The 26,058-nt window shown below is 32.4% G+C and overlaps 2 protein-coding genes across 4 annotated transcripts in view; one reads left to right on the plus strand and one right to left on the minus strand.

Annotated features, from left to right (window-relative positions):
* LOC128181872 (uncharacterized) overlaps positions 1 to 15,010 on the plus strand; it is a 33,118-nt gene extending 18,108 nt beyond the window's left edge. For 2 of the 3 annotated variants that reach the window (XM_052850426.1, XM_052850424.1), the window contains exons 3-4: positions 14,375 to 14,479; positions 14,670 to 15,010. In XM_052850426.1, the coding sequence (XP_052706386.1) occupies positions 14,375 to 14,479; positions 14,670 to 14,905 (341 nt within the window). In that variant the 3' untranslated portion in view covers positions 14,906 to 15,010. The remainder of the gene's footprint in view (positions 1 to 14,374; positions 14,480 to 14,669) is intronic. The other variant, XM_052850425.1, reaches the window with a different exon arrangement.
* LOC128181873 (uncharacterized) lies at positions 1 to 25,477 on the minus strand. The gene is made up of 3 exons (XM_052850427.1): positions 25,091 to 25,477; positions 24,758 to 24,869; positions 1 to 682 (listed from the first exon to the last, which is right to left on the minus strand). The coding sequence occupies exons 1-3, from the start codon at positions 25,475 to 25,477 to the stop codon at positions 537 to 539; spliced, it is 645 nt and encodes a 214-aa protein (XP_052706387.1). The 3' UTR covers positions 1 to 536.
* Positions 25,478 to 26,058: the final 581 nt, after the last annotated feature.

Below are 26,058 nucleotides of genomic sequence, written 5' to 3' on the forward strand. Positions count from 1 at the left end.
CATTTATTTCCTGTTTTTGTTTTGTTTCGTGTTGACTTTTGAACACATGGAGCCAAACAACCATTATTTGAAGATCATTATAAACATTTTATTTTGTCATAAATTGACTGATGTGCGCTCTGTCCGGTTTTGAAGTTGGTTCGGAAGTATAAAAAGTGACTCAAACGGGACAAATGCCTGTACAGCAGATATGTTTGAATTTCGTTTGATTTGTCAGCATATGACTATATTGTGTGTGGATTTGAACACTGGAAAACGAAGTTAAATGTTTTTAAAAAAATCATGGTCCATCGATGAACAGTCATGATTTGTTGATTAAATAAGTAAATCAGATGTCAGATTGAGTCTGTTTCGAGAGATTCAAGTTACCTTTGCAAATGCCATGCTATATTGTATTCAGGCTCGAATTGCTTGTGTTATGGCATTTCATAATTCACAACCATATAAGACTGATAAACGAACGACAGTGAGACAGGTTGAGGGAGTTGACATTACATGTAGTAATTCTGATGTCAAAGGCCCTAACAAGATTTTATTTATCTTTTATTATAGGCAGTAGCAATTCGGTCCACCAGTTCTGTTTGTTGTGTAGCACTATGCCTTAATGGCTTTCTGCTTTGCCGATTTAAAAGAATCGAAGAGCTCCCAAGATGAATGTTTTCCTGTTGTTTATTTCCTTTTTCTACAACATTAAGAAAGATAAATCGTCATTTACAAGAATGTGAAGCTGGTGTTTATCATCACTTGCATAGCTTAGAATATAGAATGTTTAAATACATGAAATGTTATCAGCATGAAGAAATGTTAACAAAACTCTACCATGCCTGACCCCCTGTTTGACAATAAACCACGGAGGTTTTGTTTGGTTGACAAATACAGAAGTCCTTGTCTTAACACAACCTAGCCTTAAAGAGTCGGAAATTTTCCTCAGAGTTATCTTTTCAAAAACAATGAAAACACATTGTAAGGACTCCGGCTGAGTGGAAATTGCTATCGGTATTTGTTTTGTCGCCACCTTTGGATATAGGAACATTTAAAGCTCGCTTCCATTCCATCGAAATATTGTCCTATGTTTATATGGCGTGTGGCGTTATACATTTTTGGAGACATTGTATGAAATAGATGTTAGGAGTATTGTGAATGTTCATTAATTCATCTCAAGGTGAATTAAGCAAAACTGTGGCTTTTCTTATGTTTTCTTTTATTATATTGTATTCGGATGTTGTGTTCAATGCCGTGTATTGGACTTCGATGTCGAAATAGCAGGAGGAAATATCCTCCTTTAAATGTTCATCTGAAAAAAGCGGTAAGCGTCCTTGTACAATTCGGCAAAGGTACTTGCGACGCGAAATGACTTGATGTATGGAAATACCGCAAAGTCCATGGGGGCCAAGTCCGGGCTGTGTTGGGGATGCTTAAGGCACTAATACTCGAACCCCAGTAAATCGATCTTTAACTGTGTTGTCTTAGATGTATGAGCGGAAGAATTATTTTGGTGAGGTAAAACTTGATCCAAATGGGCCGCTAACAATTTTAAAAAAAATAACATTCAATAATTCTAGAATGCAAATAAATGCATTGTTATTATTGATTAAAATATAATGAAACTTTTTTTTGCTTTTTTCTTTCAAATTAAGAGTAGCAATGATTATTTGATTTTATTTCTAAAGGACACTAATGTTACCTTGCACTAGTATGGAACGCCGGGGCTGTCTTTTATGGGGATTTAACATTATACGCAGTGTTCTCCTCATTATATTTGATAGTATATTCATTATATGAGGTCTTTTTTTTTTTACATTATATCGTGTGCATTTTCCATTTTATATAGTACTTCTTTCATTATATGATGTAGTGTTTTCACTATATTATGTACATCTATCATTATATGAGTTGCTTCCAACATTATATGAGGTGCTTCCAACATTATATGAGGTGCTTCTAACATTATATGCGGTCGTTCTAACATTATATGCGGTGAACACAACATTATATTATGTACTTCTCACATTACATGCATTATATTCATTATTAAATGTAGTATTTCTGTTATTTTGATGATGATGAACGTTAAATATTATGTCCGGTCCTGTTAGCATTCCGTGCGGTAGTTTATGCATTTCGTTGTGATGTAGACACAGTATTATATGCTGTGTTTTCATCTTTTTGTCTAGCCCTGCTTAAACATTCTTAAATACTTGATGAGGATTACAGTATATCTTTCCAAATTATAAGGCGTGAAAATAGATCTGCATATTGCCTATTTAAGTTTTTCACCTGATAAGTTTAAAAAAAATAATTTCAATACTACACAAATCACAATTCGTAATTGAAAGTTAAGTTTTTTATCCATATTTCTAGGACCTTGCCAAAATTTTAAATTAATCTCTTAGAAATACCCATTTAGCGTTAAAGGAATTCTTATTTCTTGGTTTTGGAAAAGAGGTGGGTGGAAATAAATATTCGATCAGTTCCTGAATACTTAATACAATATTCATTGATGGACCTTCCCGTGATATACATGTTCGCTTGCCAAAGGTACAAGATTCGTACGGTTAGTTAGCACAGAGACATTTTAAATTTTTAAGTTTAAGCTTTTTTATGCCCCCGTCCTAATCGAAGATTCGGAAGTATATAGTTTTTGCCCTGTTCGTCCATCTGTTTGTCCGCAAAAATATAGATCTTGGCCCTAACTTTTGAGTTGGTGGGGCAATTGCTTTCATATTTCACAGATGTATTCCTTGTGGCAAAACTTTTCTTGAAGTACCGCCAAATTAATAAATATCGTTTACTTCAAACTTGTAATTTAGATTATATTTATCCCAGATAGTAATCTTTACATCTGCATTAAATGAAGATGAATGAGCAGTTTCTGAAATTTTAAGACACCCCTCCCCCTTCCATTCTTCTCTCAATGTACGCCATTCGAGCTTGAAAAATCATCGGTAATGTCTGCATAAATATATAATTGGCATATTGAATCCATAAAGAAATAAGATCTTCATTCGTGCACACATACAGATTAAATGTTGACAACTTATATGTTCTGTTCCCGCTATTATATTTTTTTATTTTGATAATTCATATTTAGAAAAAACTTATTTTTTATGGATTTTATGTCCACGTGTCCGGTTTAGAGCTCATGCACACAAGTACGAGAGTTCAGCTTCACACCTCTATATACTTGCATACTAAAAACTCTGCGTTTATATTTCTGAGAGATTCCGAAAATAAGCTTCCAAAAGATCATCATCATAAAGATGAAAGCACAGCATATAATACTGTGTCTACATCACAACAAAATGCATAAACTACCGCACGGAATGCTAACAGGACAGGACATAATATTTAACGCTCATCATCATCATAATAACAGAAATACTACATACTAGATTTTGATCCGTGAGTGCACGGGTTGACATAGCATATGATATCGGACATTTACGAAATAGATACATCGACACACAGTATATTGTTGACATTTGCATTACCAAGCATTAAGCCTACAATAATGCTATTAATTTCACTACATTCTGCTGAGTTGGAATAATATAATCTGTGACTGCCTCCCATATACCCGTAATGTAGCAGAAAATCGCATAATCGCTCCAAAACGATTTTGGAGAAAATTAATAAAGTTGCACTGAAAATAACAGTCAAATTGTTCATAACAAACCATGTTGAAGCTGTAAATACCTTTGTTCGAAAAGTTTAATTTTATAATTGAAGAATTCAACATTTCTTCAATAAGGTTTTTTACACACCATGTTGACAATCTAAACTCCCGGGGTTTTTTTTTATAGTAAATGCATTGTGTTAGAGTTGTCACCCGTATTTTCTTTGATGAACAGAAAAAAAAATTCTAATGAAATTTTATATGCATTTGTTATCCATGCAAATGTGACATTGTGGAAACATAAAATAAAGAGCCTCCCGTGATTTACCGTGAATGTAATGCACATGCGCAAAATTGTAAAATCCAAAAAATTCAGATGATTTCCGGAATTTTTTGAGGAATTTTCGTTGATTATTAATTAGCGAAACTTGATTGAGAAAAAATAAAAACAAATTGGTAATCTTCAAGAACCAATGATGTTTAGAATATATAAAAATAAAGACAGTACTCTTCCAATTAATTGGTATTAAAACTAAAAAATTCGAATCTATTATTTTAATATAGTAGTATAGATAATAATGAATATACTGTATGTAATGTGAAAAGTACATAATATAACGTTGTGTTCACCGCATATAATGTTAGAACGACCGCATATAATGTTAGAAGCACCTCATATAATGTTGGAAGCACCTCATATAATGTTGGAAGCACCTCATATAATGATAGATGTACATGATATAGTGAAATAACTACATCATATAATGAAAGAAGTACTATATAAAATAGAAAATGCACACTAAATAATGTATAAAAGACCTCATATAATGAATATACTACCAAATATAATGAGGAGAACACTGCGTATAATGTTAAATTCCCATATAAGACAGCCCCGGCGTGCCATACAATAGTAATCGTAATTTACTGTCCGTCCATTGAGTACTGCGTGTGTAAGAATAACTCCTTAACGGTCCATAAAAAGAATGAACATATTCGTTTCAAGAGATTTAGTAATTAAAGATTAAGTAATTAAAAAGAACTCGAAAATTTTACAGTAGCAAAAAATTGCAGAATCGCTCCGAAACAATTTTGGAGAAAATTAATGAAGCTGAATTGAAAATAGCATTTAAAGTTTTCACATGTAGGCAAAAAACTGAATACATGGTTATGATGTCCACTACTACTTTAAATCTTGAAAGAAAGCAACAAACGACAAATACAATCAATAAAATAAAAGATAACAATCAAATAGAACACTTGGACAATAAAGGAATTATGGACTGCCTTATAGACTTCTTTGAAACACTATATAAAAGCAAAAGTATTAGTGATGACGCCATTGAAACATATCTTAAAAATATAAAATGCGAAAAATCACAGAAAATGATAAAAGAGAATGTGATGAACTGCCTACCATGCTCGAATGTGAAACAGCGATTAAATGTAGGAAAAATAAATCTCCTGGACAAGATGGACTTGCGGCAGAATTTTATAATATGTTTTGGAATGAATTAAAAGACATATATTACGCATCTTTTCTTAAAAACATTGAAATAGGAATTTTACCATTCTCTCAGCGAAATGTCGTTTTATCTCTAGTTTTTAAAAAAGGAGAAAATGACAATTTAAAAAACTATAGACCTTTAAGCTTAACTAATGTTGACTACAAAATATTTGCACATATCTTAGCTTTACGATTACAAAATGTAGCTGGTAAAATTATAAATCGTGAACAAAGTGCTTATATTAAAGGACGATACATAGGCGAAAACGCGCGATTGATTTTAGATGTCTTTGAATATTACGACCATATTGATTTAGACGGAATATTACTATTCCTAGATTTCGAAAAAGCGTTCGACTCCATAGAATACAATTTTATGTTCAAAACTTAGAAAAGTTTAACTTTGGTTCAAAATTTATTGGGATGATAAAAACACTTTAAAATAAGCCCACATTTAAATTTAAAAACAATGGATGGATGTCAAAACCATGTATAATGCAAAGAGGAATACGTCAAGGCTGTCCGGTCTTTGCATTATTATTTATGCTTGTTCTAGAAATATTAGCAGTTCAGATAAAGAGCGATAACGAAATCAAAGGGCTATCATTTCAAAAAAATTACGTGACAGACGATAGTATAAAAATGATTCAACATGCAGATGATTGCACAAGTATGGTAAAAGATATTAACAATCCTTGACAAAAGTATTAAAAAACAATTTCAGAATTCTCTAAAGTTGCCGGACCTAAACTTAATATAGAAAAAACAGAATGCCTATTAACTGGCTCACTTGTAAATAAATACGCGGAAGAAACCTATATAAGAGGTGTACGAATTACAAATTCGTGCATTAAATCTTTAGGCATTTATATTGGACATGATAAAACCGAATGTTTTGAGAAAAACTGGACAAGTAAACTAGAACAACTTGAAAGAATTTTAAGTGTTTGGAAAAAACGAAATCTTACAATATTTGGAAAATGTACAATTATAAATACCTTAGCTACATGTATCTCAAATATAGTATACAATACTAATACTTTACAAAACCCAGATGTTGAAATTTTAAAAAAATGTTTCAAAATTAATATATAATTTTTTGAGGAAAAAATGAGACAGAATAAAGAGAAGTTACACGTTAATTGTGAAAATTGAACAAGGTGGTATCGAGATAATCGAAGTAGAGAGTAAATTTTATGCTGCTACAGCATCATGGTTAGATAGGATAGTAAAACACTAAGTGAGATTTTGCAACAACACAATATTACAGTCTTTGTTATTATTAAAACCAATGAGTGTTATCCAAACAATTCCGATTTTTTCGAACTGATAAAGCTACCGCAGTTTTATCGAAATGTATTCAATGCCTTTAATAGTTGTAAAATACAAAAATCGATTGGTAGTGTAATACGAGATGAGATTTTAAGCCAATTTTTATGGAATAACAAACTTTTTCAATACGATTCAAAGCCACTATGTTTTTATAACTGGCTTAAGGTTGGCATATTATATGTTAAAGATATTTTTGACGAAACTGGGGAAATGTATGATATAACATATTTTTCAAACAAATTAGTTAATAAGAACAATATAACTTGTGAATATGTTATGTTAAAAAGAGCTGTCAAACATTTTAGACAAAAATTTGATTGTTCATATGCAAAGTACGTAAATATAAAAAATGATGTACATGTTCTTTTTAAAAATCATGTTACAAAATCTATCTAGATCTACAAAAAGCGATTTTTACTACTCAATATTCATTGATATTAAATTTCAAAAATCGGTCCAAGAAAATAAATTGAATCGAATATTCAACATTAAGGAAGGGTATATATGGAAAAATGTATATGTGTCCAAAATAAAGAATATGTATGAGAAAAGAATAGCAGAATTTAACTACAAACTGTTAAATGATATATTAAATAATAATGTATATGTGAGTAAATGGAATAGAGATGTATCGCCATTTTGCACCTTTTGCAACATTGAAGAAGACATAAAACATGTGTTATATGATTGTGAAATTGTCAAACCTATTTGGGAAAAATTGGTTCCTTTCTTAAGTTTACTGTTACTTGGAAAATTATTGTACTTGGATTTTACATTGAAGTCAACGAAAAAACATTGGTTTAAATAGCTTTTGTTGCATATACAATATACAAATATAAGCTGAAATGTAGATTTGATGATGAAACAATGTCAAATCTTAAGTTTACTGTTACTTGGAAAATTATTGTACTTGGATTTTACATTGAAGTCAACGAAAAAACATTGGATTAAATAGCTTTTGTTGCATATACAATATACAAATATAAGCTGAAATGTAGATTTGATGATGAAACAATGTCAAAGAAAAAAATTCTTTATGTATTGAAAGGAAAATTGAATGTTCAAAACACTGTTTTAAGAGAGATTGAATATATGAGAAATGATATTTATCAAGATATTTGTGATTATTTGTAAGGTTTGTGAATAGTTATCCTGTTGATTGCGTGGACCCTGAGGTCCACGCAGAAAATATATAAGCGAGGTTAAACCGGATGCTATGGGGAAAATTCAGCCTGCGCATGAGCTAGCCTGGTTCCTGTGCGTAATGGGTAGCTCATGGAACTAGGCTAGCACACGTTTATCTGAATCGGGATCGGTAAACAGAACAGAAACAAAATATTCCTTTTAAAGAAATGATTGGCATGTGATATTAGCTATCAGTATTATCAAATAAGTTAATGTTATGCTGAAACTACAACATGCATCAAATAGCATAATTTGCAATGTATTGTTGTTTTCCGAATACACATGTAACTTAACTTTACTTTTATAGTAGGCGAGACTAGAGTACTTCCCGATTAAATTTTTTTAAGCTTTTAAGTATGATTGAATAATTATGCCACTGTATAAAATTTTAAATCTGAAGAGAAATGCATCAAGATATGAAATTTTTAATTTACACAAAGCTGTCACTGAATAGTTAACAAAGTAGTGCGAATCGTAATGTGTGCGCTAATAGTAGAATAAACCGAATGTCTGTTACTATACATGCAAACTTCATTCATAGATAGATAATAATTATTTTAAAAGTATGAATCCTTTAAATTCTGAAATAAAATTCCATCGTTTCTAGCTCTCTGCTTTTAACCACTAAATTTGTACGTTGTATTACGTATACATGTATGTATTGCCCTGGCTTTTTATATCAGAATTTAATAATCCTTTAAATCCTCGACAAGTTTGTGTATGGGTTATATGCTACTCAGGTGACCGTTAAGGCTTATTGGCCTCTTGTATATTACAATTGTGCCACACTGAACTGTAATGATATTTGTTTTTAAAATTCGATTTGTATGAATAGAAGAAGTATAAGCTTTCATATAACAAGTCCAAGAGTTTAAAATCTACTCTATGTAAAAATCAAAACTCATTGGCCACGTATACTTACTAATTTTCTTCAAACATTACAGTTAAATAGATTGTGATGAGTATAACGGCATAACACCATATGTTTTAAGCTACATGTATGTAGTGCTGTTACCATAGTAACAGAGGGTAACGATACAAAAATGGAAGTTATGCTTATTTGAGACCATATCGCGAGAAAGGGCAACAATTTGGGGTTCAAAGTTAACGTAACTCGTACTAAAAATAATTTGAAAATGATTAAGTCCTATCTTAACTTATTCGAGTTTTTTTTTTTGTTGAGTATTTTTTTCGTACGTTTTTGTTTTTCAACACTTTTCTGTAATTTTTCAAGGTTGATGAAGGGGCTTTACTGAGTGCAGAGTATTTGATTTGTTTTAAAATCATATATGCAAAGAGTCTTTTCTGGTTTACGATTTGTTAAACGTAAATTTGATTAATTTCCATTAAATCAATATGAGAGGAAATCAAAATAATATATTTTTCTTTTTAACGAGGCCGGGTCTAATTTGTTCTGCCCTAGATTTTTGGATGAAACTCTTTACATGAATTTCTACTGATATAATTATTATTTTACAATTAAAAAATACGACATTTACCACACCGTTTGTTTAGGGGGTCATCTCAAAGTTTGTTAATCTTTAAGATAGGACTCTATGGGATTTTGCTTGAAATGTATCAATTTTGCATATTTTTTTTTTTACATTTTTTCAAAACTTCTGCCCTAGGGATTTCTTTTTGTGTTCTACATATTAAAGTTATTGCTAAAAGGCATCAAATGGTCAAATAAAAAAACCCTTTTACCTCCTGGTTTGTTCCAGGGGTCTTATCAAAGTTGATTTTTGTAAGAACAATTTCCCGGATTAGTCAGATAATGGCTATTTTTTATTTGACAAAGGCGGAAAAGATGATCTTTATAGTATTATTAAAACATTCAGACATATTTAAGTAATAAAAAATATATAACATCACATATTAAGGGTCATTAATATAAAATAAATGGTTATTTTCTTGAAATATATGAATTAAACTATATTTAGGCGGGTTAAGAAAACGTGACAGAGGGCTAGGCTTGCTGAATCCTCTTCACGTTTTCGACCCAAGCCCAAATATAGCTTACTTCGAGACATTTATGTTTATTCCACAATATAACATTATTTTTACGCATCAAACAAGATATTTTCAACAAAAACTATCACGCCATGGCGTCAACCAAGCAAAAAGATGACGTCACAATACAAATGAAACGCTGCGCGAAAGCGTGCGTACGCGTTCTGTACTCGGCTCGTTAATTAACTATCATACAACTTTGGCATAGAAATAGTTATAGTTTAGAATCTAAGAAGGACTATATTTTTGGCGGAATATCGGCGTAGGAAAATATCATACGTTTCGCAATTCAGAATTGCTGTAGATTAATGAGTCTCTTTTAGGAATTTTAAAACAATAACATTAATGTTGGATTATTTAACTTATGTGAACTAATGATATGATACTTGGATTTCGCAATTTGTTTTTAAAATAAGATTTGCATATCAAATTACATTTTAATAAGCTTTAAAAGTGCCCGTTTTATACTTTGAATTGTGTAAAATAAAACACTGAAATCAGTTTTTCTCTCATATTAAATGGTCAATATATTAGCTTTTCTGTCAATTCATATCTTTATATAAAGTCTTCATAAAATGTAAAAATCAGAAATATTTTAATATTGGAAGCATAAAAAATAATCATAATAAACCTTAGATTACCGGTTTTATTTTTAAAAGGATGGAATGTAATTTTCACGGTAATAATTTTATAAAAAAAATCACAATAATAGTGCATTTGTGAATATGAATATATGTATTGAGAGTTCCTTAGGGATGGTTGAATGGAATTTGAAGAGGTTTTAAGAACGGATAGAAAACTAGACTCTTGTTGCTATAACAACAAAAAGGTCTTCCGTTCCTCATTATGAATCTGTATTAACAAATCCATTTTTCTTGTAAAAAGAGAATGAATATAATATATACTGTAAAGGAATTCACAAGAAATTATTTCTAATTTAAACAAAACAAAAAAGGCAAAATGTCATCTTTTGAGTACTTTCTGTGACGAACGGAAGTTACCCGGGATCATAGTTGACATATATTTATACATTGTTTTGTCTTTACGCAACGTTTGGATGTTCAAGTATTTGTTTTTTATTATATCTCGTTCAGAAAAGGATTTTGTCTAGGGACCGGAAACGGACAAACGGAAGTGATTACAGAATTGAAAGTGGATATTTTTAGAACATTTACCTACAGTATGTTACTGTACATCACCCAAAGTAAAATGTTTTTTTTTTTAATTCTGAAGTTTGAAAAAAGCGTTGTTTGCTTGAACGCTTCCAGTGAGAACCGGAAGTGACATACGATCACATGAAACCCGTTAAACACATGTTCAATCAATTGTCCATCATCCAAATAAGTTTTGTGTCTTGTACTCTCACAATTTATGAGATCTCGCGGGTACTTTGTGTTTATAAAAGAAGGGAACCAGAGATATTTGAGATGTCCACCGGAAGTAGAATGTTAATTTTTGGTTTTTTTAAGGTGTAGGTGATCTATTGTAATTCTATAGCTTAAATGTTACTTCGATGCTAAATAACCAAAGTATTCTTAAAAATCGATTTGAGTGTACTTCCTGTGACGACCGGAAGTTACACCGGATAAAACAAATAGTGTTAACATTTGTACATACATAGGTCTATCATCCCACAAAGTCGTCACCGTTTTTGAGATCTTGTCAATATAAAGTTAATTGTCTCGGGACAGGAAACGGACAAACGGCAGTGCTCAATGTAAATTATATTAAATATTTCTTGTAAACTTGCCTTTTGTACATTATTTTTCATTTATCTAACTAAAAATATCAAAGAAAAATAGTAAAACTGATAAACAGCTCGATTTTTTTTAACTCTTCCGGTGTGGACCGAAAGTGACGGAAGACAACATGAAACCGGTGAAACACATCTTCAATCAAATGTCTATCATCCATGAAAGTTTCGTGTCTTGATCACTTATAGTTTCTGAGAACTCGCGGGTACAAAATGTGTTTTAAAAAAGCTACCAAAGATGATTGAGATATCTGAGAAGTGTCTCCGGTGACGACCGGAAGTGACGACGAACAAAACAAAATAATTTAAACATATTTATATACACAGGTCTATCATCGTACAAAGTTTGGTTGTTCAAGTCTTTACCATTTTTGAAATCTCGAGGTGACAAGCTTTTTTCGTTGCGGGACAGGAAACGGACGACAGGAAATGAATTTTGAAAAAATGAAAAAAAAAAACAACGCCTCGAAATATTATCATTCTCTATCAGTCCTAATAACTTGAAGTAAATCTATCTAGCCATCTCTGAGGAATCTTGTGGACAAAAAATGGGAAAAAATAATAATACATGTAACTAGACTCTTGTTGCTATAGCAACAAAAAGGACTTCCGTTCCTCATGCAAAAATCTGCACATAAAAATCCATTTCTCTTGTGAAAAGAAAAGAAATATAATATATACTGAAAAGGAATTCCCAAGAAATTATTTCTAAGTTAAACAAAAGAAAAACACAAAATGTCAATTTTTGAGTACTTTCTGTGACGACCTCACCGGAAGTTAAGCCGTATTATACATAAAGAGCATAGTAAACATAACTTCATACATTGTTTTGTCTTTCCTCAAAGTTCGGATGTTCAGATTTTTGTTAATTATAATATTTCTTTAAGAAAAGGTTTTTGTCTCGGGACAATTTAAAAAAGAAATTACCAGAGATATTTGAGATGTCTCACCGGAAGTAGATTTTTTTTTTACCATGAGTAGATGACATTTTGTATTTCTATTGCTAAATTGATACCTACTTGCTACATAACAAAACATTTTTATAAAATCAAATTTGGGTGTACTTCCTGTGACGACCGGAAGTTACCACGGATTAAACAAAATAGTTTTAACTCATGTACATACATAGGTCTATCATCCCACACAGTTTGGTTGTTCAAGTCGTAAACGTTTTTGAGATTTCGTCGAAATAAAGTTTTTTTTTTGTCTTGGGACAGGAAACGGACAAACGCAAGTGCTCAATGTAAATTGTATTCAATATTTCTTGTATACTTGCCTTTTGTAATTTATTGTTCATCGAGCCTACTACAAATATCAAAGAAATAATGTTAAACTGATAAACAGCTCGATTGATTCGAACTCTTCCTATGTGGACCGGAAGTGACGGAAGATAAAATGAAACAGGTTCAACACATCTTCAATCAAATGTCTATCATCCATGAAAGTTTCGTGCTTATATCACTTATAGTCTCTGAGACCTCGGGGGAACAGAATGTGTTTTAAACAAAATACCTGAGATAATTGAGATATCTCACCGGAAGTAGAATTTTTTGTTGATATAACATCGCATAGACAACCTATGTATAGATTTATACTTATATATTTATTATATGGAAAAGGAATTTAAAGCGTAAAAATAATTATTTTTGAAGTGCTTCCAGTGACGACCGGAAGTTAAGACGAACAATACAAAATAATTTAAACACATTTACAACTAAAGGTCTATCATCCCACAAAGTTTAGATCTTCAAGTGTTTGCCGATTTTGAGATCTCGAGGGAACAAGGTTTTTTGACGCGGGACAGGAAAACGACCGGAAATGAATTTTGAAAAAATGAAAAGAAACGCCTCGAGATATTATCATTTTCAATCATCCTTAAAAATTTCAGGGAAATCTATCAAGACAACTCTGAGAAATTCTGCCGACAAAAAGGAGAAAAAAAAATAAGAAAGAAAGAATAAACACTACAATCACTATAGGGTCTTCCGTTGGAAACGGAAGACCTTAAAAAGAAATATTAAAATCACTATAAGGTCTTCCGTTGGAAACGGAAGACCTTAATAATAAAAAAAACCTTACAATCACTGGAAGGTCTTCTACCTTAATAAACATTATTCAATTGCTTTTTTAAAAGTATATTTAAACGGAAGACTTTTCGTTGTGTTTAACAAACTTCTAGTTATTATCAAACTGATGATACATTTGCATAATTCCGACGTAAGCAGTCCATGGTTTACTGCCTATTTGACAATAAACCAATGTAAAACCAGATTGATTAAGAACCATGGCCAACTAGTAGGAAAATAATATGCTGTTCACTTTGATTATTAAGGTAGCTCCATACTCGTAAAATTCTCTGAGGAAAGTTGAAAAACCGAACTGATTTCGACTTTATAGACGTACATGTCATCAATTGTTAGAAAAAATATACATGTCATCACACTTTTTGAGATGCCAGATAAACATAAACTAAAGCATATTTTAGCATTAGAAATATGCATATTTTTTTGTTAAATCTTGTAGGCAGAAATTTGTTTTTCTTGTTGAATTTTAATGTCAACTTTATCAGAAAACTAAAATTACAAAAATATTTGAAAATTAATCGTTGGAAAAAGAAAAACTATAGCATTTAGACATACAACTGAGAGAAAAGTCAGAAAACGAGTTATTTCCCCTTTGCTAGATAAAATATATAAAAATTTGGAAATTTTGTATAAAATTAAGTGCGAAAATATCTTGAACCTACCAATAATTCTAATTACATCCATGTGATTATATTCACATAAAATAAATAAAACTATCTTGCACAATTTTTAAAGAATTCAATGTTTTACAAAAAAGTGTGACATCACAGAACACTGGATCTACTTTAAGTTTAACCTTGAATGTTGAACTCCCATTATAATATTTGAATCTGACTTTGAAAAAAACATTAATTGATTTTGTATTTTTTATGGTCGTTTAATTTCAGAAACGTTTTCTAATGTTTCTTTACCGGACCCCATTAACAAAAGGCCATTCATTCAAGGATTATGGAACGGAGCTGACTGGAAACAGCCTTCTGAATTGAATGATAGTATATGGTTACATTTTCTGGCATGCTTTGCTCGGTCATAAAATGATTTGTTTGTCGAAAGGTCGTTCGGCGTATGCCGTCTTACCGATTTTTTTGTTCAGATGCTCGAAAATAGTGTTGTATCCGAATGTAATAAGATTGTATGAAATTTAAGTGCAACTTTAATGACTTAGTCTTTTTTTCATCTTAGGTACTCTGTTGAATATCCCCTTCCCAGGTACCAGTTACACGCGGCCATTCATTCAGGGATTCTGGGACGGAACTGACTGGATCTTGGACAATGGAACCCCGTTAGTGTACACAAACTGGGGAACAGGTGAACCACAAAATACGGACACAAACCGATACATAAAATTAAGAAAGGGGAAATGGAGGACATCACTAGATTTAAACATTAGACCTGTGTTTTGTAGTTATAAACCATAATCTTGTTTTTGAACATAATACTAGTGTTTGGGTTGTGGAACACAATTAGAAGTTGGTTTATGTAAAAAATGCCAATTCTTTTATAAAAACGTAATACACATGAAATTTGTTAAACCGTGTTATAAATTTAAACTTTCTCAAGAGTTTGCCATACCGGTAAATGATTCAAATCTATGGAAAAATATATACACGAGAAAAGTCAAAGATATAAATGACAATAAAATAGCTGAATTTAATTACAAAATGCTCCATAATATTCTCTGCAACAATGCATATGGTAAATGGTTAAGGGACAATGGGGAATAACTGTAATATATGTAAAACAATTAAAAACACTAAACATTTATTATTTGAATGTAAAAATGTTGAACATATTTGGAGAAAATTAGGTTCCTTTTTATTAATCGATATAAAATAGAAACATATTATTCTAGGCTTTTATTTAAAACATAACGACAAGATTGAGTCGTTGAATTTATTAATTTCTTTCATTGCTTATAAAATATATAAATACTGTTATGTTTATACTGATAAAATCTTAAGTTCTAGCATCTCTCGCATAAATAAAACAATGTTTAGGGCAGTAATTGATTCGGACATTTATTAATGGGAAACTCCGTAGTTTATTTAAATTATAAGCACTGGCTCTGCTAAAGTTGATATTTGATAGTCTGTGAACTTTTGTGATGTACCTTAATGGATTCTCAGTTAATAAAATGTAGCGTAGTAAACGGACGTGTTTGTATTTCTTAATACACAACAAATTGGCGACGAGGATGTTTTAAGACTAACTGATAATTCCATGGAAATTTTCGTATAAAAGTTACTGCAAAGTTTCTGTAATTAACAGTTTGAGTCATTATTACTAAGATGGCAGGTTATATAGGAAAAATTGATCCCTTTGATGACAGCATTGAAACTTGGACTTCATATGTTGAGAGACTTGAACAATATTTCAAGGCCAACAAAGTAGAGAATGATATGAAAGTACCGGCGCTTTTAAGTTTGATCGGGGGAAAAACCTATTCATTATTGAGAGACCTGACCAGTCCTGAAAAACCGGCAGATAAAAACTGGATATTGAAAAATTATTGAAAGATCACCTATCTCCAAAACCATCTGTAATCGCAGAGAGATTCCGATTCAATCGTAGGCAGCAACTGGACGGAGAATCAGTAAACGATTATGTGGTGAAGCTAAGGAAATTTGCTGAACATTGCGAATTCGGAGAAAACTTAAACGACACTCTTCGCGACAGGATAGTGTGTGGACTTAATAACGAACAAATACAGGGGCAATTATTATCCAAATCAACTCTTACACTTCAAAAAGCCATTGATATAGCAGTGGGAATGGAGACCGCCTCAAAAGATGCGCAAGAACTAAGACATAAACAAGTAATTGTCAATAAACTCAACCAACAAAGGACGTACCATCAAAAACCTAAGTCGCCGCAGCCAAGTAATTGCATTCATTGCAATGGAAAGAATCATGATTCAGCTGATTGCTATTTTAAATCAGCTGTCTGCCGAAAGTGTAACAAAACAGGACATATCATTCGAGCCTGTGGAATTGCGGGTAAAGGAAAACAAAAATTCAAACCAAGAAAACAAAAGAAACTAGAACTTTTTTTGTCTTCAACAAAAAGTAAGGGCTTTTCGACAGCCCCATTATCCCTTTTTAATTAAATGTTAAAAAAAAATATTCTCTAATTTGTTTCCAGGTGTTCTAAACGCCTTGGTTGCTTAGATAGGAATTTTTGAGTAGTGCAATGTGAAAAGAAAGATAACTCCAGAACTTTACAGGTAGCTACACTTCTAATTTCCAGAGGAATATTTTCAAAAAATCATATTGAAGTAAGTATTCATTCCTCGGACACAAAACTTAATATGCTTATAGTATTTGTGCTCTGCATTCTTACAGCAAAGCGAGATAACTCTTACTAAAAACATTTTCAAATTTAAACAAGTGATGATCTTTGGGGCCTTCCAAACCCCTATAAGGAGTTAAAAAGTGGCCCCTCGGACCATAATTTTAAAACTGTACTCTATATTCCTAACAATAAACTGAAAAGATTTTTAAAATCGGAAGAGAAATAAAAAAGTTACAGGTAAAATACTGTTTTGTACGTTGGCCCCTGCAGATCCCTAATTTTCTCAAATTGTCTACCAGAAAACTTTTCCGGTCTGTGCATTGTGTGTACCATTATACATCTGAAATATTGTAATGTTAACTTGAAAACTTTTTGAGAAAACGAACGACGCGTGACTTTTGTTTAACATTGAAACTCCTATAGGTGCTTTTCATCGACCTATAAAACCGGAAGTAGTCAATATATGTCAATGAAACTCGGAATGTACGTTTATTACTTTTATCTTAACAATGGTAAGGTATAATTTAAATTTTTAAAGGTCATTTGAAATTTTTTGTTTTTCATCCCCCATTTTCTAAAGTTTAGGATTGAATATCTCAAAAACGGTAAGATATAGAAAGTTGTCAACGCTTACAATTTTGTTCAACAAGACAAGATGCATCTAATTCCTAAAGCTGAACGTTCTAATTCAAAAACTAAACAAAATATTGCGTTTCGTTCAATTTTTACAATTTTCCTTATATAAACCGGAAGTACCGTAACCGGAAGTTCAAAACCTTACTTTCCATAGATTGATATATTTGCTGTAAGACGGTTGCATAATTGTATCTATATACCTTCCAGTTTTATAGAAATCGTTGACAAAAAACTGTCGAGAAAATAATAATAATAAAACTAGACCTGTTTTTGTCTCCAACAAAAAAGAAGGGCTTTTCGACAGCCCTTTAAATCCCTTGTTTAAATTTTAAATATTTTTTCTCAAAATCTGTATATTATAAAATGAGACTAAATATCAGGAACATATATCCAGACGTTAACATTTAAGAAATAAAATGCCCAAAGAAAGACAACTCCAGAATTTTATATCCAACTACATCGTTTGTTTCTAAAAGAAAGGTTCTAAAAATTCATATGTAAGAAAGAACTCAACTATGATTCATGACTTTTGGTAGGCCAATAGCTCTAATGCCAATCATTCATTAAGCAAAGCGAGATAACCCTTGAAATTTAATTTTTTTGGAATTGTGATAAAGTTATCATTTTCAGGCCCTTAAAACCCTTATAAGGAGACAAAAAATGCCCCCTCGGACCATATTTTTTAAATTGTACTCTCTATTCTAAACAATAAAGTGAAAAGATTTCTAAATTTGGATGAAAGGTAAAAAAGTTACAGCCAAAGGGCTGTTTTGAACGTTGGCCCCTGCAGATCCCTTATTTTTTCGAATTTTCCACCCAAAACCTTTTCCGGTCTGCGCATTATATGTGTCATTACACAGATAAAAAATTGTAATATTTAATTGAAAACTTTTTGAGAAAACGAATGACGCGTGATTTTAGTTTAACATTAAAACTCCTATAGACGAGTTTCATCGACCTATAAAACCGGAAGTAGTAAACAGATTTTAATGAAACTCGGAATGTATATTAATTACTCCTATCTTAATAATGTTCAGGCATCAAATAAATTTTTAAAGGTCATTTGAATGTTTTCGTTTTTTCATTCCCCCTTTTTTAAATTTGTGGGCTTTATATTTCAAAAACGGTAAGATAAAGATACTTGTCAACGCTTACAATTTTGTATAGCTAGACAAGATAGATCTAATTGTAAAATTTGAACGTTCAAACTTGAAAAATAAACAAAATATTGGGATTTTTTAATTTTTAGAATTGTCTCTGTAGGTTCCGGAAGTACCGGAACCGGAAGTTCAAAACCTTACATTCCATACTTTGAAAGGATGGCTTTATAACAGTTGCATTATTGATTCAATATATCTGACAGCTTTTAAAAAATCGCTGTCAGAAAACTGTCTAGTATAATAATAAAAAAAGACGAAAACAATAGGTCTTTTCGACCGAAAGTCGAAAAGCCCTAAAAAGACAAAAACAATAGGTCTTTTCGACCGAAAGTCGAAAAGCCCTAATTTGTCCGAAATGTTGACCAGACAAGTGATGACAGTGATTCATCATGCGAAATCGAAAAATTGAGCATTAATTCAGTTATCAAGACTGATGATCATCCTATACTCTTAAAAGTCAGAGTAAATGGAAAAGAAATTCAAATGGAATTGGATACCGGATCAGCTGTGTCCGTAATATCAGAGGAAAAGTTCCGAGAAATTTTCGGTAAGCAGCCATTAAAACCAAGCAAAATCAAACTCCGCACATATTCTGGTGAAAAACTTAAACCAGTTGGAGTCCTAGATGTAAAAGTTGAACACAATGGACAAAGTGCAGTTTGTGAGCTGTATGTTGTAGAAAAAGGGACATCAACTCTATTTGGACGGTCATGGCTAAAAGAAATAAAACTCAACTGGAAAAATGTCAAAAGCATCATGACGGTTGCCACAGAAAAACCTGAAAGCCAAAGGAAAATTCGTGAAATCTTACAAAAATATAGCTCAGTGTTCGCTGACGGAATCGGTAAAGTCCATGGAATCAAAACAAATCTACATTTAATTGATGATGCGAAAGCAATTTTCTGTAAGGCACGACCAGTTCCATACGCCTTGAAACCAAAAGTTGAAGAAGAACTAGGAAACCTAGAAAATATGGGAATTCTAGAAAAAGTGGACACGAGCGATTGGGCAACACCAATTGTTCCAGTTCCCAAGAAAAATGGAAAAGTTAGGATCTGTGGAGACTTCAAGGTCACACTCAACCCTCACCTAAACGTAGACCAATATCCCTTACCGAAAATAGAGGATATTTTTGCGTCCTTGTCCAATGGAGAACATTTCTCTAAAATTGATTTGAGACAAGCATATCTACACATGGAAATGGAAGAAAAATCCAAAGCGTACCTGACGATAAATACCCACAAAGGATTGTATCGATATAACAGACTGTTGTATGGGGTAGCATCGGCACCATCAATTTGGCAAAGAACTATGGACCAGATTCTACAAGGATTACCAGGTGTTCACTGCATATTAGATGACATGATAGTCACTGGTAAAACCGATAAGGAACACTTGAGAAATTTGGATAGTGTTCTTCAACGCCTCCAGAAATTTGGATTAAGGGCTAACCTTGAAAAATGTTACTTTTTCAAAGACAGTGTCCAGTATTGTGGACATGAAGTCGCAAAAGATGGAATCTGGAAAACAAAAGACAAAATTGATGCTGTATTAAGAACGCCAGCACCTGAACATCTTACGCAACTGAGATCATTTCTTGGACTGGTGAACTATTACAATAGATTTCTGCCAAATCTGGCAAGTGAACTGAAACCAATGCATGAACTGTTGGAAAAAGGACGTAAATTGTCATGGAATGAAAGCCAACAGAAAGCTTTTGAAAAGGCAAAAAGGCTCATTACTTCCGATACGGTCCTGGCTCATTATGACCCAGATATGGACTTGTACCTCGCTTGTGACGCCTCACCATATGGAATAGGAGCTGTGTTGTCACACAAATACGAAAATGGAAGTGAACGACCAATTACTTACATATCAAAAACATTGACAAAGGCTGAACGAATCTATGCACAAATCGACAAAGAAGCACTGGCGATATATTGGGCGGTAAAAAAATTCTACCCTTATCTTTTTGGACGGAAGTTTACACTGATCACAGATCACCAACCATTAACTTCGATTTTTAATCCTTCAAAAAGTATCCCTGTAACCTCCGCTTCAAGATTGCAAAGATACGCTGTGTTTCTGTCAGGATTCACCTATGAAATCATGTACAAAAGTACAAAGAATCACACAAACGCAGATGCATTGTCAAGACTTCCCATGAAGTCATGTGAAAATGATGAGCCAGATGCATCTGATATTTTCAACATTGAACAAATTGAAAATTTGCCCGTTACTGCAATGGAAATTGCAAAGGAAACAAAGAGAAATCCGATGCTGAGTTGTGTTTATCAACATGTGACATCAGGATGGAAAAAGCCAGAGGACACATCTCTGATGCCGTTTTACAATCGTAGAGATGAAATAACCACACAACATGGATGTTTGATGTGGGGAATCAGAGTCATAATTCCAACGAAACTTCGAAAAAAAATACTGGAAACTCTACATGCGTCTCATTTAGGAGTCGTGAAGATGAAAGGCATTGCGAGAAGTTACGTATGGTTGCCAGGCATCGATAAAGAAATAGAAAACGTCACAAAATCATGTAGTGGGTGTTCAAAAATTCAAAATAATCCAACCAAGGCACCAGTACACCCCTGGAAATGGCCGTCAGCACCTTGGCAAAGAATACACATTGACTTCGCCGGACCATTATTAAATAAAAATTTTCTCATTATGGTGGATGCGCACTCAAAATTGCCTGAAGTTTTTCCAATGAAAGAAATAACTTCTTTTAAAACCATTGAAATTTTGCGTACAGTTTTCGCACGAAACGGAATTCCAGAACAGATTGTATCAGACAATGGACCACAATTTACATCACACGAATTTGACGAATTCATTAGGAAAAATGGAATTAAACATTTTAAATCCGCTCCGTACCACCCTGCAACTAATGGTTTAGCAGAGAGATTTGTGCAAACGTTCAAACGTAGCCTAGAGTCGATGAGAAATCAAGAAATGTCACTCAACAAAAAGATTGCAAATTTCTTAATATTGTATAGGAACGCGCCTCACAGCGTTACAAATGAAACACCGGCAAAATTATTTCATGGAAGAAATCTTAGGACATGCTTAGATCTGATTAGACCTGACACAAGAAAAACTGTAACAGATAAAACCATGAAAAATGCGGTGGAGGAAAGAGGAACAACTCGTAATTTAAAAAAAAATGACCATGTTATCGTGCTAGATTACAGAAATGATGAAAAATGGATAGACGGACAAATTAAATCAAAATTAGGACCGCTATCATATGAAGTTACAACCGAACAAGGGAGCGTGTGGAAAAGACATGTCAATCAAATGCGAGATTCGAATAAAAAAATCGATGAACCGAGTTACCGTGACGACCCTACACCAGAGTTCAAAGAGCAAACAGAGTTGACCACCGTTGCGCCATCAAACAAAGAGTGTACCGATACCATACCGACTGAAAACGCGCCGCTAATGAGACGTTATCCGACACGCGCACGTAATAAAACCAAAAGACTCATTGAAGAATGTTAATTTTAATTGTAGACATTGTGACAATATAATAATCATATATACCTTGATTTTCATAACTGTAGATTAGTTTTGTGTTGTTTGAATTACTCTTTATCTTTTATGTTCATTAATTTGAAGGGAGGAAATGTTATGTTTATACTGATAAAATCGTAAGTTCTAGCATCTCTCGCATAAATAAAACAATGTTTAGGGCAGTAATTGATTCGGACATTTATTATTGGGAAACGCCGTAGTTTATTTATATTATAAGCACTGTCTCTGCTAAAGTTGATATTTGATAGTCTGTGAACTTTTGTGATGTACCTTAATGGATTCTCAGTTAATAAAATGTAGCCGTAGTAAACGGACGTGTTTGTATTTCTTAATACACAACAAATAAAAAATGTACTGTAGAATTAAATCTCTGCAAGAAACTGAAATAAATGTGTGTAAAAGTGTCAAAAATGCTCTTATTCAATATTCTTCTGTTACGTCTTATGAAATATGACAAACAACGTCTTTTCTCTTTTGCTGATACATTGTGATATATACATGTACTTACATGTTTTAAATTTGTAATTCTATAAAGTATTTAGCTACTTTGAGAGAACAGTCTCATGTAGCATCGTCCACTGGGGAGTGTTTGGACTTTTTGTGTTGTAAGGACCCTGGTGGACCATAATTGTCAAATAGTATCAGAGTACTTCTATATTATACATATACTTATACAATGCAATTGTTTGTTAAAATACAATTTACCCATTATATGTATATTCATTGTTTGAAAACAAAATATATTCGACTTAATATACAAGATATCTATGTATTAATCGTCAAATCTAGATTTATGTTTTCCTAACTTATTCCTGTATTGTTTACGAATTATTGTTATCTGTATAAAAACTGAATAATAAATATTATAAAAAAAATTATTAATAGATAAGAAGGTGGGGACCCATCGTGTACATTCGAGAATCAAAATGCAAACATTTCTTGAACTGGCTTGTTTCTGCCTAACACTCACTATAACACACACACACATTAAAATTAGACCTTTCATATCGCTCTCCGTTATGTATGGTTACCTCTCGTGAAAGCGATACTAGTATTTAAATGACTCCTTTGTTGTGTCATCTCAAACTGGGGCACTATTTCAGTGCTACGTATTTGCTAGATAAAAGGGATGTAGCATGATTTCTTATGCACGGAATTGACTTAAAATTTTGATAAGACCCCGACCGTTTTATGCGTACACTTCATTTCCTTTCTGGCTATACGTCTGAATATCACAAACTTTTTAATAAAATTGGCCTGCTTTCTTAAAATTCTGCTTGGTACATATCCAGTAAATTCTATTCATACTTGTTAACTTCAGATCACAACAGTCCTTTTAAATACAAGATACCAATCAAAGAAAATATTTTAACAAACCATAAAACAAGAACTAAAAACATACATGTAACAGTACATATTCTGGTAAATGCAGATGTAAAATTTGATTGATAACATTTTTTACATGGAAACAAAAACATATGAAGGTCTAAATAGCCGCAACACAAGTTTACTTTAGTTCAGATGTTTTTCATAAAATATCAATACTCAATACTGCGTAAGACAGACAGTGGTTGTAAAATTCACTATAAGTTATGAAGCCAATTCAAACATAGATTGCCAAATGTTAAAATGTTACCATCATTTAAAATCATAAACAAACATTTAATCTCTTACTAATAAATTAAAATAAAATCAAATTCAATGTTAAAAAAAAGTCATATAAAATCTGAAAATAACATTTGTTAACACACACAAAAAAAAAATATGTAAACCGAACTCAAAACCAACTTTTCGCAAACATTTGGCACCTTGACTTCGTCTACATATTAAGAAGTACTTAGACTTTTGTTCGCATTTTCAATAACTTTGATAACTTTGCTATAGCGAAGAGATCTTCTGGCACTTTTGGTTTCTTGATCAGATGACCCTACAGCTGTTAATATCCAACAAACACAGATAATAAGTTATGCAATAATGTAACTCAAAACAACTTTCATAACTCTTGTAAATACACCTTGGGAATATGCAGAATGGAGATATAAATTTAACTGAAAGTTTTATGTTTGTACAAGGACCTAATACATACCAGCATTCAAGCTTTTGTCAGCTTACACTCCTGTACAATGTAGACCTTAAATCTAAAAATATGAAAGAACATTGCTTGGATTCGTATCTAATAACTTAAAGGTTTAATTTAGCTAATTTAAATACCTTTGAGGATTCACTTAACTGCTATAAGTGATTTATCCATCACTCATTTAGAGACATAAATTTCTTCTTTATTAAAGCATATTATAACTATTACTTGCAAAACATTTTGCCTGTACAATGCCCGGAAGTTCCCTTAAAGAAAGCTGTATGACGACTCTAAAAAGTTATTTTATATCCTTATTTTAAAGTCATTCTACCAATTTTGAAACTTGTCTTTAATCATTGATAGTAGCTGATCAAGACAAAATATGACAATCAAATGATTTCTTTAAGAATCATTATGAAAATAATCTTTCAATGAAGATAATACTAATGCCCAATCAATTAAAAATGTAAATATTTCACTCAATTACATTAATTTACATTTAACCGTTCCCAATCTGGAAAACAAAGTAAGGAAATAAATTGCATTGTTCATAAAACCTTCAGGCCTTGGCAACAAGGGTCTTTGTTGACATGTAGATAGATAGTGAATCTCATGGGTCGGTACAATCCCTTCACAAAAATGAACCAACTTGGTCTCTGGTACAGTTGCCTGTCAAAGTACTATGAATGATGTATTAATTTGGTGAATACACATTTATCATGTTTATTTAAACAATAAAATGTTTTCAACTTCCTTAACTAGAAAATTTAATGCTTAACAAAACTTTTATTTTATGAAGATATCTTGAATAGAACTAAATATGAAATTTACCATGAGTATGATCAATCGCGTTTTCGTGAATGACAGTTTTTTCAACGAGTGATTATTACCTGCGGCGATATTAGTAGTCTTTTCTTCCTAGACCCAGGTGTCTTGGACAGATTCCGCTTCATATGATCTTCAAACTGGGATATTATAACTGTAATCTCCTTACGGTACTTAATAACTTTCTTAACTTTTGAGAAACATTTTGTGCAGACACCGTCTGTATTGTCCGGAATTGTTGTCACTTGACAGATTGCTGCACGCTTCTCTTCGCTTAGACGAAATTTTAACTTAGATAACTTCTTTACAGTTGCTTTACTATTCTCGTCAATCTCTTTTACTGTAAAAGAAAAGCCACACAGGTTGCATATGTTTGTGGAGCTGTATATCTTTCGCGGTGTCATGGACGCCGCCATCTTTGTGTTGACGCATCCGACAGTCACATCGAACATTTCATATGTGATAAGCTGATTGGTTGGAGCAAAAGGTCACTAGAACGTGACCTGAACGAGGTTGCGTTGGATCCATTCACGGGCGGTAACCATACATAACAGCGAGCGAGATGAAAGGTCCAATTTTAATTAGATTCACACACACACACACACACACACACACACACACACACACACACACACACACACACACACACACACACACACAGTTTAGCATTTTTGATGATCATGAGATAGTTTTAATAATTGGGAACAATTAAATATAAATCTTCGTTATCATCAACATCTTGCACCAAATTTGTTGAAAGAAGAGAGATTAGATGGATATAGGGTATGAGGAGAGAAAAGGGTGCACCTTTTAATGAAAGAATATCGCTTTTATGTGAAACAAAGTATTTACTCAATATCAAAGAAGGCACTGAAGCCGGATGTGGGAAGGCTGAATAATTGTAATTAAAAACAGAACAAATGCGGTATGTGTTTTTGTCTGGGGTTTCTATTAAACATGGTTAAAAGTTTCAGGATTTTCAAAAAGAGAGGTCGAAGAAGACATAAAAAATCCACATGCTTGACCAGCTTAT

Source organism: Crassostrea angulata, chromosome 4 (genome assembly GCF_025612915.1).
Source record: "Crassostrea angulata isolate pt1a10 chromosome 4, ASM2561291v2, whole genome shotgun sequence".
Lineage (NCBI taxonomy): Eukaryota > Metazoa > Mollusca > Bivalvia > Ostreida > Ostreidae > Magallana > Magallana angulata.

What these genes read in the sequence shown, in the direction of transcription:
- LOC128181873 (XM_052850427.1), bottom strand. Translation starts at nt 25,477, where the DNA reads ATGTTCGATGTGACTGTCGGATGCGTCAACACAAAGATGGCGGCGTCC. An exon ending in GACTACTAATATCGCCGCAG is followed by an intron (nt 24,870 to 25,090) that starts GTAATAATCACT and finishes GTACTTTGACAG; the next exon opens with GCAACTGTACCAGAGACCAA. An exon ending in CTTGTTGCCAAGGCCTGAAG is followed by an intron (nt 683 to 24,757) that starts GTTTTATGAACA and finishes TTAATGTTGTAG; the next exon opens with AAAAAGGAAATAAACAACAG.